This window comes from Rousettus aegyptiacus, unplaced genomic scaffold (genome assembly GCF_014176215.1).
Source record: "Rousettus aegyptiacus isolate mRouAeg1 unplaced genomic scaffold, mRouAeg1.p scaffold_m13_p_9, whole genome shotgun sequence".
Lineage (NCBI taxonomy): Eukaryota > Metazoa > Chordata > Mammalia > Chiroptera > Pteropodidae > Rousettus > Rousettus aegyptiacus.
In genome coordinates this window covers 35824316-35838419 of record NW_023416312.1, presented here as the reverse complement: position 1 = coordinate 35838419, position 14104 = coordinate 35824316, and the positions used below count along the sequence as shown (strand labels likewise).

At 36.4% G+C, this 14104-nt stretch overlaps 1 protein-coding gene across 1 annotated transcript; it reads left to right on the top strand.

The window, feature by feature from the left end:
- Nucleotides 1-6388: 6388 nt before the first annotated feature.
- LOC107507960 (spindlin-3) lies at nucleotides 6389-7159 on the top strand. The gene is given in 1 exon segment (XM_036227297.1): nucleotides 6389-7159. A coding segment is annotated over 1 exon segment (771 nt).
- Nucleotides 7160-14104: the final 6945 nt, after the last annotated feature.

Below are 14104 nucleotides of genomic sequence, written 5' to 3'. Positions count from 1 at the left end.
GTACCATACACCACACACCAAAATTAACTCAAAATGTATTAAAACCCACATATAAGACCCGAAACAATAAAATATATAGAAGAAAAGGTAGGTGCTAAACTTATTCATGTCAGAGAGGATTTTATGAACTTGACCCTAAAGGCAAGGGTGTAAAAGACATGAATGGGACTACATCAAACTAAAAAGCTTCTGCACAGCAAAAAGAAAAAAGAAAAAGAAAAAAAAAAGGCAACCAATCAAATGGGAGAAGATATTTGCAAACAACACCTCTGATAATGGTTTAATATCTAAAATATTTAAAGAACTCATATAACTTAACAACAACAAGAAAAACAATCCAATTAAAAAATGAACCAAGGACATGAAGCAACATTTATCTCAAGAAGACATATAAGTGGCCAACAGATACATGAAAAGATGCTCAATTTCTCTAGCTAATAGGGAAAGGCAAATGAAAACGACAATGAAATATCACCTGACACCTGTTAGAATTACTATTATCAAAAAGGCATAAATAATAACTTTTGGAGAAGATGTGGAAGAAATCCTGATACACTGTTGGTGGGAATATAAATTGGTGCAGCCACAATGGAAAACAGTACAGAGGTTCCTCAAAAACTTAAGAATAAAGTTACTGTATGACCCAAGAATGCTTCTTTTGGGTATCTGCCCAAAAATAACTTGAAAAAATTTATTTGTAAAGATATATGTGCCCTAATGATCATGACAGCATTATCCATGACATCCAAGACATGGCAATAACCTAAGTGTTCTTTGATAGATTTTGGAATAATGAAGATATTCCATACATATACATGGAAAACTATTCAGCCATAAGAAAAGATGAAATACTGCCATTTGCAACATCTTGGATCTTGAGAGTATCATGCTCAGTAAAATAAGTCAGATGGAAAAGGACAAAGAATATATAATTTCACTCATATGTAGGATATAAAACAGAAAGCAGCAACTGAAAAAAAAAACAAACTCAGAGAAACAGACAACAGAATGGTAGTTACCAGAGGAGAAGGAGGGGAAAGATGAAGAGGGTAATGTGGGTTTAATTTATGGTGACTCTAGGAGATTAGACTTTTGGTGGTGAGAACACAATGCAATATACAACTGATGCATTATAGAATTGTACACTTGAAACTTATATAATGTTATTAAACAATGCCATCACAATAAATTTAGTTTAAAAAATGAAATCTTGCCATTTGCAACAACATGGATGGACCTCAAAGTAGTATGCTGAGTGAAATAAGTGAAACAGAGGATAAATACCATATTATTTCACTTATATGTGGAATTAAAAAAAAAACAACTAATGAATAAACAGAACAGAAACAAACTTGTAGACAGTGGTTGCCAGAGGGGAAGGAGGTTGGGGGAAGTGTGAAAAAATTATGGGCAATAAGAAGTGCAAATTTCTAGTTATAAAATTAATATTTCATGGTGAGGTTATGTTTAACTTAAGGAATATAATCAATCATTGTTATAACCATTAAGAGGTAATCAAGAGAATGCAGTAAAAGTGATGTTTTATGACTTCTGAGGGTAGATCATTAAAGTCCATAGAGCACCCACCTAGTTCTCTTGGAAGTCAGTTTTGAGACACTCCCCCTGCTAACTCAGCTGCCATATTGAGAGAAACCTAAACCACATGGAAAGGTCATGCGCAGGTGGTTGAATTGATAATTCCAGCTGAGCCCAGCCTTAAAGCCATACACCAGACATAGAGTGATGGAGCCTCCAGATGCCAGTCCCCAGATGCTTTAGTTGTCCTAGCATTGGGGTCTTCCCAGCTGAGGACCCAGAAATGGTGAAGCAGAGACGATTGGTCTTTTCAAATTCTTGACTAACAGAATCACCAATAATAAAATAAAATAATAAAATAATAGTAACAATAATAATAATATTGTAATAACATCGTACAGTCTCAGATGGTTACAAGACTTAATTGTGGTGATCACTTCGTTAGGTACATAAAGGTTGAATAACTATATTGCACACCTGAAACTAATATAATATTCTACATTAACTATATTTTAATAAAAAATGTTTAAAAACTTTTGTGCAACCAAGAACACTATCAAAAAGTTGAAATAAGAACCTCTGGAATGAAAAAATATATTTCAAATTGTATATCTGATAAGAAATTAATATCCAGAATGTATAAAGAATTCTGATAACTCAACAATAAAAACCCAACTTTAAAAAAATGTACAAGTGACTTGAATAGATATATCTCCAAAGAATAGATACAAAAGGCCAGTAATAATATGAAAAGATGCTCAGAATCATTATTTATTGGGGAAATGCAAAAGAAAAGCACAATGAGATACCATTTCACACCCAATAGAATGGCTATAACAACAACAAAAATATCAAGAAATAACAGCTATGGACTAGGATGTGGAGAAATTGGAATCTTTTTGCATTGTCAGTGGGAGTGTATAATGGTGCAGCCACTGTGACAAAAAGTTTTGTAATTCCTTAAAAAGTTAAACATTAATTATCATATAATCCAGCAATTCTACTCTTTAGTAAATACCCCAAATAATTTAAAGCAGGAATTCGAACAGATGCTTGTACACCAATGTTCATAGCATTATTATTCAAAACAGCCAAAAGTTGGAAACAATCCAAATGTCCATCAATAGATGAAGTGACAAAATGTGGTATATATGTGCAAAACAAAATATTATTCAGACTTTAAAAAATTAAATTCTGATACATAAACTTTATTATGCTAAGTTAAAAGACAAGAAAGGACAAATATTTTGTGATCCAACTCGTTTGGAATCAGAAAGGACAAAAGAGTTCACCAGGTGCAGAGGGAGGAAGTAACAGGGAATTATTTTTTTGTGGGTACCTATTTTCACTTTGTAATAATAAAAAAGTTCTGGTAATGGATAGTAGTGATGATTGTACAACAATATGTATGTACTTAATGCCACTGAGTTGTACACATATAAATAATTAAAACGGTAATTTTTATGATATGTCTATTTTAACAAATTAAAAATTCTAAAATAAAATCAATGAACATAATACATCCAACAGTATGAAAAACAAACAAACATTTGCACCACACGTGCACACACATCCACATACACTCATCCATTCAAATACACGGATTACTATGTAGATGTGATAAATGAGTTATTTAACTTGATTGTGGTGATCCTTTCACTATATATATCTCTCTCTACATATAAAGATATATAGAGAGGGATATATATCAAGTTGTACACCTTAAATATATACAATTGTGATATGTCAAGGGTATCTCAATAAAGTTGTTTAAAAAACACATGAAAATCTAAGTCTATAAAGAAAAGGCATTTGACAAAATCCAACATCCTTTTATAATAGAAAGCAGTCAACAAACAAAGAATAAGGGAACTTCCTCAACATAATAAAAGACATGTATGAAAAATGCAGTTAACCTCATATTCAATAGTGAAACAATGATCTTCCTCAAAGATTAAGAAGACAACAATGATATTTCTTTTCACCATTTCTATTAAGCATTGTACTAGTAGTTCTAGCCCAGAAAATTAAGCAAGAAAAATAAATAGAAGACATCTAGATTAAATAAGAGATGTCTGCATTAGAAAATTAAGCAAGAAAAATAAATAAAAGACATCTAGATTAAAAAAGGAAGATGCAAAACTATCTCTATTCACAGATGACATCATCTTATATATTAGATAATCTTGAAGGATCCATGAAAAACTATTAAAAGAATTCAGCCAAATTTCAGAATACAATATCTATGCACAAAAATTGATTGCATTTATATACACCAACACTGCATGATTCACAAAGGAAATTGAGAAAACAATTCCATTTACAATTAGATTAAAATGAATAAAATAACTTATAAATATATTTAACCAAAACTAAAAAACATTGTTGAAAGAATTTTTTTAAAAACCTACATAAATTGAAAGATACCTAATATTCATGGAACACCTGGAAGAGTCAATATTGTTGAAATGACAATACTCTCTAAATTGATTTAAGGATTCAGCACGACCTCTATGAAAATTCTAATGGCCTCTTTTTTCAGAAAAGGGAAAGTCAGTCCTAAAATTCATATGATATTAAAAGGGACCATGGTCAGCCAAAATAATCTTGAAAAATACCACATTTGAAGAACTCTCACTTCCCAATTTCAACACTTATTACACAGCTACAATAATCAAAAAAGTGTGGCACTGGGAGAAGATATATTTATATATAAAATAGTGGGATAAAATTGAGAGCCCAGAAATAAACCTATATATCTATGGTTAGTTACATTCCACAAAGGTACCAAGACATTTAATTAAATGGGCTAAGAATTGTCTCTTTGACAAAGGGTTCTGGGACAAGCGGATATCCATAGGCAAAATAATGAATTTGGCCTCCTTCATCACATCAAACATAACAAGTAACTCAAAATGGATCAAAGACATAAATATAAGAGCTGAAAACATTAAATGACGTCAAAAAAACAAACAATAAACAAAAAATACATAATTAGATTTTAACAAACTATAAAACTTTTGTACACAGAAACACACACACACACAAAACAGTCAAGAAATTCGAAAGACAAACCCCAGAAAGGGAGAAAATATTTGCAAATAGTGTATCTGATAAGGATCTTACATCCAGAATTTATACATAACACAACAGCAACAAAAGACAAACCAATTTAAAAATGAACAAGGAATTTGAATAGACATTTTTCCAAAGCTACTTCACACCCACTGAGATGGCCGTAATAAAAAATGGCTGAATCACTTATAACACAAGTCTTTCTCCATAGATTTATAATCTCACAGTGTTAAAATACTAAATTCTTATTAGAATTATGGTAATTGTTTTGATTACGAGTTTGTGTCTAGGTCTGTTCAAGAGAACAGATTAATAATTCATATACAAACATCACTTATAAGCTTTTGTTTTAAAACCTAAACATCTGAAGATTGGAGGGAATGGTTAAATTATGAAAATATCCTTACACTGATTTTACTGAAGCTACTACAAAACATGTTTCAGACAATATCTAATAAAGTGAGCTGAAGTTTATTCTATATGGAAAAGGACATACCATGACAATACATATTCAAAATTATCCCAGCTTTGTAAGCGCTAATCAAAAAGGCAATGGAAAGTGTTAATATTTTGCTGTGAACTGTGGGCAATGGGAGATGAGCTTACACTTGATTATTTTCTTCGTGTAAATTTTCTGAATTTTACATCACGCCCACATTGTGCATGCAATTCTTTTGCAATCGGTGAAAAAGAAAGAGAAAAAGAGAAAACGAAGGTAAAAATATCCTCAATATGTAAAGGCCAGAAATGACCAATCAGTAAAAATTACCTAGAGACTGGGTCAAAATGGCAGACTAAGCACTAGCGTATTTCTCTCATTCTACTTCATATCCTCTTAAATGACAGGAAAAGCAGGCTTCAGTACTTGATTAATAAGGGCACCAAAAAAGGAAAGGGAGAATTCCTGAAAGATGGAAAGCATATGGGGCAGGGGCACTAAGGTGGGGGTGAGGTGGTGGTATGGAGCCTAGGGACCCTGAATAGGAAAAGGGGACACTAAGTGATTGGGGAGGTGGGTTGTGGGTCAGGCTGCTCCAGATTTTGGAAAGGCGCGGGGCTGGAAACCAAGAAGCACTTCCCAAGCGCAGGGCAGAGGATGGTGTGAGAGTAGGGGGAGAGGGACGCACGGTATTAGGCAAGGAGACCTCTCCGCTGGCAGGAAGCGACGCTACATAAAGACCGAGGAGACTGCTGCTGCAGTCGGGGCTGTTAGGAACCGGATGTAACAGAGGTGCCTCCGCCTCAGAGGGTCTGCAAGCTCAGTGCTGGAGACACCGCCGCCAATCCTCTTCGCTTACCTCGCCACCCTCCTAGGCACGCTCCTCGCCTACGGAATCTCCTCTCTGAGATCTTGCAAGCTCCCAGTTCAGCGACTTTCTGACCCCTCTCTGCCCCCAGGCTCACAGAGAAGGCAGGAGCTAGGTGTTCTATTTAGGCACATGAAACCTGTGATCCCTGGCCTTGGGAGCTCCGTGCCACTTGACATGGACAATACTGGACCCTGGACAGGAGGAATAGGGGGTGCCCCCTATTATTTTGACCCTAACTGCAACTTCATCGCTCTAGCGTAGCTGGAACGATCTAGGGGGAAAGGTTACTGCAGGCATGCACCAGGATGCCTTGATTACCAGCTTTCCCGTGTAGCTTTCGGGTAAAATTTAGGCGTGGGTGCACAAAGTGCGCTAATTAGGAGACAAAGCTCACCATTTCATACACTGAATTTATTTTTTCTTATTTTTCTGTCTTGACCTGCCTTGCTACTGTGCTGCTCCCAGGTATGAAGACCCAGTTCGGTCAGGCGGCTGCAGGGCAACGGTCCTGAACAGGCGCAAGTGTCTGTGATGTTACTGTGATGAAAAGAAAGGCTGTACACAAGAAGCATAGGAGCAGACCCACCTCCCAGCCACAGAATAATATCGTGGGCTGCAGAATTCGGCATGGATGGAAAGAAGGAGATGAACCTCTAACCCAGTGGAAGGGAATGGTTTTGGATCAGGCACCTGTAAATCCTTCTCTGTATCTTATCAAATATGATGGATTTGACTGTGTTTATGGATTGCGATTGCACAGAGATGAAAGACTGTCATTGCTTGAAATCTTTCCTAATAAAGTTGCATCATTTAGACTCAGTAATACATACTTAACAGAAATTATGATTGGCAAAGCAGTGGAACATATTTTTGAGACAGAAGAAGGTTCCAAAAATGAATGGAGACAGATGGTCTCAGCTCAGGCACCTGTCATGAAAATATGGTTTTATGTTACCTATGAGAAAGATCCTGTATTATATATGTCCCAGCTCTTAGATGATTATAAAGATGGCGACTTACGCATCCTTCCTGATTCCAATGATTCTCTTCCTGCAGAGAGGGAGCCAGGAGAAGTTGTAGACATCCTAATAGGAAAACAGGTGGAATATGCCAAAGATGATGGTTCCAAGAGAGCTGGCATGGTCATTTATCAGGTAGAAACAAAGCCCTCTGTGTACCTCCTCAAATTTGATGATGATTTCCATATCTATGTCTACGATTTGGTAAAAACATCTTAGAGATCATCTTGAAATTTGCCAAAAATGTGAGACTATTTGTAAAATCTGTTCACACATAAAGTTTTGATTACTTTCCAATTTGTAAAAATCATCTTCTCCCTTTCCGCATGCTTTTGCCCGGCCAAAAAAAAAAAAGGAACTCTACCCAGTCAGACCTTAGTGGAAGAAACATTTGCCCTCCTCTCCAACTGTTTAACTGCTTTCTAGCCATAGGAGAATACTCGATTTATTCTATTAGTGAGAAGAGTAAAGTCTGATATACATTGGTACATATTTTTATCTTGCATGATGTTGATAGGTTAAATGTAGCTGAACATCTGTTGTCTCATCCTTGTGGACATTTGTATTCTCTGCACTCATTGAACTGTGAAGCTTCCTGAGATATTCAGTATAACTGGCTGGGTAAGTGTCTTTGCAACTTCAAATCTTCCCCCAGGTAGCTTCAAAAGTCTGATTTGGGAAGAGTGGAAGTCCATTGTGGTCTCCTGCCCAAGCTACATTTTCACTTCTAACTGTACTGAAAGCAAGACTAACATTTTTTCCTCCCTTTCTGATTTTTGCATCTATTGCTCAACTTGATCCAAAATCAAGGGCTAATTACTTTTTATTTTCCTACATAAACATAAGCTGAGAAATCTTCTGGAATTGATAAGAGGGCAAACATTTGTGAACCAAACTCCAGGGAGAAATGAAGATTGGTCATCAATAGGATTAGGGTCTCTATTGTCTGCACTATCTCTGACTAGTACTTGTGGATATGGAGGGGGTTGTAACAGATGTACGTTGTGCAGGCAGACTTTAGCACAAGTGGGCTTTGCCAGCCCAGTGGAGCATTAAGCCAGGCTCTAGCTAGAGTTATGTCACAAGCTAAAACCTGGGTTTAGCAAGGGTTGTCAGGTCTGTCCAGAACCTCAAAAGGAAAGGGCACACATCAGGATGAAATACAGATTTATTTTCTGTACCAAGAGAGACTTTTTGAGAAACTTTAGATTAGGTTTTGGATTTGATTTTTAGGGGACTTCTGAGTCCCAGTGTATGATGTGGGCAAGGCACTTTCTAGAACTAAGAAAGGCTGGAAATAGGCTTTGCTTCCTTGTAGAGACTGGTGGGTTCATCTATTATAGTGTCCTAGCAGAACTATTTAACACATAAATTAGAATCAGTATTGCTGATCAATTGGTTTTATGATGTTTTAAGTGCTTAATGCTGTCATTGGTAGATAGAAATCTAATAGATACTTGTTAGTGTTCTGTTTTTCAACTTCATCTTGTTTGTTGGTTGGTCCTAAGATACTCATGTGCAAATAAGGGTGAGCTCTACTGCAGCAGAAAGCATTGGTTAACCTTCACCAATGCTTTCAATGATGGAAGATGGACCTTCCATCATTGAAAGCATTGGTGAAGGTTAACCAAAGCCTAGGAGAGAACAGTTGAAAGATATGTAAAGTTTTGGAGAGAAGCACTTGGTGAAAACCAGTGCTTTCTCATTGGGTTTCTGTAGAAGCTCCATTAGCAGTAGCAGGCCTTGGTCTTCTACAGATTTAGGACTGGGACTCATGGCAATACAATCAAACACTTGAGAAAGTTATTCCAAATTAGTTTAAGTTCACAGGTCATGGATTCCAGACTGCTTACATAGACAGACTGGCATCCTGCTCAGGATGAAACCAAGAAAATGTTATTTTCTCCCATGTTTTCTCTACTTTTTTTTTCCTTTTGATACCACTAAGTCTTTGCTTGGATATTTGATGACAGCAATGTAGGTCCGTACTACCCTATGTACTAAGTCCTGGGGACTTAAATTTGTTTGGGATATCTGTTCTAGGGGCTGGTAATTAGTGTCCTTTCTAACTTTTTAGCTATGAGGATGATACTGTAATAATCTTTTGTCCTGTTGTAACATGGAGTTGTGGGGTTAGATTTATTCAGCTCTTGAACCTAAGGACTTTACACCCAATCAAGAAAAAGACAGTCCAGGCTGCAGCTGCTGAAGGAACCCCATATCTGTCTAAACATCTTTGTGAGATCTGTATGGCTAAAATGAGAAAAACAAGAAAATGGGAAAGGCAAAATTTTGTACTTTAATTCCTTTGGACTTTAAAATAGAAATTTAATTTGGAGCATTCATTTCTCCCTTGGAGTTTAATAGTTGGTGTGGGCTTCATACAGTTAAAGTTGAGGCGTTTTCATTATGTTGTTGATGTTGTAATTTTTGGAGTATTTTAATGTGCTATCTTTGGGAATTATTGTGTAATCTTTGTAAGCTGTCTCAGTGAATGTGTCTTGACATAATTGTAAACTGGGAATAAAATAGTGAGTGAATTCTCAGCCTGGAGCATAAGGTAGCATTGGAATTAATTGAATGACCGTTTTATTCTGATTTATTTCAGAGCCTTCTAGGGTAAAAAACAGAACTTCTCACCAGTCTTCCACAGGTTGAAGCAGGGCATTCCTAAGATACTGCTGGTCTCCCATGAAAGAAACAGTCAAGCCCTGTTTGTTAACCATGGTTTTGGGTATTGACCACTGTAGCTTAAGAGAACGAAAATGGCCAAGGGTATGATGAAATCTATCTTCTGTCTCTCTCCATGTTCCTGACTCATAGAAAAATAAATAAAGAATTTCATATCTCAAAAATATTTGGAAGAAATCTTTTGCCTGCCTCTACTTGCCACTCCTTCAGTTTTCATATGAGAAGAAGAATAACTTGATAGAATTGAGTAAAGGGTTATTATGTATAAGCAACTTAGGCCCCTCTTGTCTCTTCAGCTCATTCCTCACAGCAAGGTATGGGAAAGACCGCAGTCCTTCACTACATGGCTGGGTAAACATCCATTTTAGACTTGGGGAAGAAGTTCATTTCAGGCTCAGTTCCGAACCTTGTAATCCAGTCCAGATTTTCAGCAACGAATCTGGTATCTATTTTTATTCTTTAAAAAAATTTAATATATAAGTCTTTGGGGAAAAAAAACATGCCTCTGGTAAAAATCAAACAGTACAAAAAAGTAAACAATAAAAGATAGGTCTCCTTTTCTTGTTCCCACCGTGACCTCAGTCTCTCAGTCCCATTTTCTAAAGGTAACCGCTGTTATCAATTACTATGTATCTTTCCAGAGATAACCCATGTATTTTATATTATACATGGGTTATCATGTATATATTTTATACACACACATATTATATATGTGTGCGTATCAGTTTTCTTTTCATACAAATGGTGGCACACTGTCCATGCTGCTCTGAATTTTGCTTTTTCACTTAATATATTAAAACTAATATTTAATACCTCTTTGATTCCTGTGTATATTTTTAAGTGGTTTAGAATCTGGAAATGAAGGAAGCGTGACTAATTCAAACTTTCAAACCCGAACCTACTTCAATGGAAACTCACATGTCCTTGCAAATTCACCATTTCTGTCAGGCAAAAATTTCTGACTAATAGAATGTATAATGATCGGTTTCATGGAAGGAACTCCTTGAGAGAGGTCAGTTTATTTTTATTGAGGTACTTGCTGATAGGTATGTAGTTATTACCATTCTTTATTCATGTTTTTGAGACTTGTTTTTTCTTCTTAAAGAAGTCCCTCCGACATTCCTGTAATACTGGCTTGCTGTTGATGAATTCCTCTAGCTTATTTTTGTCTGAGAAGGTCTTTATCTTTCCTTCGACTCTAAATGATATCTAATTTGCTGGATGAAGTATTGTTGGTTGTAGATCCTTGATTTTCATGTCGAATGTTTTGTGCCAAACCCTTCTGTCCTTTATAGTTGCTTTTGAGAAATCAGTGGCCAGTCTTATGAGTGCTTCCTTGCAGGTAACTAACTGCTTTTCTCTTGCTGCTTTTAAGATTCTCTTTTTTGTATATAACCTTTGGCATTTTAATTATGATGTGTCTTGGCGTGGGCCTCTTTGGGTTCCTCTTTCTTGGGACTCTCTGCTCTTTTGGGGGTTGTATGTTTATTTTCTTCATAAGTTTAGGAAAGTTTTCCATCATTATTTTTCAAATAGAATTTTCACTTCATTTTTTTCCTCTCTTCCTTGTTACATGAATGATTTATACTTAATTTTGTCCCAAAGACTCCTTAAATTGTTATTATATTTTTGGTTTCTGTTTTTCTTATCATTTTGATTGGTTGAACTTGGCTTCCCCATCCTCTGTATCAGCGGTTAGATCCTCTTCTTTATCCACTCTGTTAATTTCCTCCAATACACTCTTCATCTCAGACAATGTGTTCTTCATTTCTGACTGGTTCCCTTTTATAATTTCCATTTCCATTTTTATGGGTTTTCTTTTAAATCTCTTTTTGGGAGTTCTCACTAAATTCATCTATACTTCCCCTAAGTTCATTGAGCACCTTTATAACCAGTGTTTCAAACACTGCATGTGTTAGAATGCTTGACTCCATTATTCCTGGATCTCTATTCTGTTCTCTCATATGGTTTCTGCTTCTTTGTCTTCCCATTTTGGCTGCCTTTATGTGCCTGTTTCTATGTACTAATTGAAACTCTTATGTCTCCCAGTCTTATTAGTGTGGATTTGTGTAGTAGGTGTCCAGAGGCACAGTCCTGAGAGGAGTATAGCTGCAGGCTAAGTCTAGCCCCAGCCTGTGTCCCTTTGGAGACACCTGTTAAGATTCAACAAGCAATCCACGGATGCTGTGCTTATAGTTGCCTTAAGAAGCCACATCAGAAACTGAAATCGGCTGCCGCCAGTGTCGGTCTTGGCACTGTTCAGCAAGTGGCACAGGATTTGTGGAGGAGGACACAAATGAATGTGTCTTGGGTGGGGTCATGAGTTGGGGGAGGCAGAGTTTCAGGGAATCCTCTAGGTGGAGAAACCTCTGTTATTCAATTTGATGATGTCTCAGCTATGGTGGCACCTGTGTCCTCACACTGGGAGGAGGAAGGGCTCAACAGAAGAGCAACGGGTACTGTCAGCACTTCTTCTCAGGAGAAAGCCTCACCTCTGGCACTTGCTTCAATAACTCAGTATCCTCCTGTAAGTCCCTGGCGTCCCCGAGCAGCCAACCAGGCATTGGTGCTCAGAGCATGTGAATCCATAGCCATGAAAGTCCAGTTGTGGACATGGCCCCTTTAAGAGGCATATGCAGCTACTGGTTGCTGCTGCCATAGCCTCTGGCCCACTCAGCCACTAGAGACCAGGCAGCCTCGTGTCTTCTCCCAGTCCTACCTCCAACCATTGCAGGGTGATTTCTTATTTCTCTCCCTAGTTGTAGTGCTTCTGTTCATCTAGACCCCCAGGCAAATCTGCTTGCTTTTGCTCCATGTTTACACCTCAACTTTGATGTGGTCTCGAGAAGTATTGAGCAAAGCTTCTATCATCTATTCCCTTTTGCCTGGTCTCGTGTGTGTGTGTGTGTATGTTAAGGAAATAATGTTAAAAACGGGCAGGGAAAGAAATGTAACATACAAAGTATCCTCCATTAGGCAATCACTAGATCATACAGCTGAAATTCTACAGTCCAGGAAAAGGTGGAATTACATATTCAACATGTTGTAAGATAAAAATTGTCAGACAAGAATCCTTTATCCATCATAGTTATCCTTCAGATATGAAAGAGAAATGAAGACTTTCCCAGTCAATCAAAATCTGCAGGAGTTTACCATGACTGTACTTGCTTTGAACAAAATGGGGAAAGGAATTTTTCCAGCTGAAATTAAAAGACAATAATCAGCAACATGAAAACATATGAAGGTACACAACATGCATGTCAAAATGAAAAATATAGTCAGACTTACAAAACTGTTACTCTATGCTAGGATGGTGTGTTAAAAACTCAACTATAGTATAAAAGTTAAAGGACATGAGTACTAAATATAATCATGGTTACTATAAATTGTTAACAAATACACAACACAAAGTGGGAAATTTTGATATCAATAATGTAAAAGGCAGAACTAAAAGGGTGGATGGGGCCTTTATAAGCAATTGAAGATAAGTTGCTATCAGACTAAAATGAACTGTTTTTCTGTAAAATGTTTTATGTATACCTCAATGGAAAACAAATAACAACAACAAAAAGAAAACAATTAATAAGATAGCATTAGTAAGTCCTTACATATGAATAATAAATATCAATGTAAATGAATTGAATTTGCCAATCAAAAGTTACAGAGTGGTTGGATGGTTAAAAAAATAAGACCTCACTGTGTGCTGTCTACCAATGACACTCCAACATTAAAGACATACATAAAGTCAAAGCGAAGAGATGGGAAAAGGTATTTCATGCAAATGAAAGCAGACAGAAAATGAGGAGGGGGGGCTATACTCATAGCAGACAAAATAGACTTAAGCCAAAATGATAACGAGAGACTAATAAGATCATTACATAATAATAAAAGGAGCAAGGAAGATAAAACAATCACTATAGTCACCTGACATAGAAGTATCTAAGTATCTTAAGCAAATGCTACTAGTTATTAATGGGGAAATAGATAACAATACAATAATAGTAGAGGACTTCAATACCCCACTTTCAACAATGGATACATCATCCAGACACAATATCAACAAATGTTAGAATTGGACCATAACTTAGTCCAGTGGGCTTACAAGATATATATAGAACTTTTCATCCAACTGCAGCAGAATACACAATCTTTTCAAGTGCTCATGGAACATTTTCTGGGATAGATCATCTGATAGGACACAAAACAAGTCTTAACAAATTTAAGAAGACTGAAATTATACTCTTTTCCGACTATAATGGTATGAAACAAGAAATCAACAAGAGGAAAGCTATAAAATTTACAAATATACAGAAACTAAACACTTTTGAACAATCAACCAGGCAAAGAAGAAATCAAAAGGGAAATAAAAATTACCTTAAAATAAATAAAAATAAAAATAAAAATGACATATTAAAACCTGTGGGATGCTGCAAAGTAGTTCTGAGAGTTAAGTTTGTAGAGATGAATGCATAT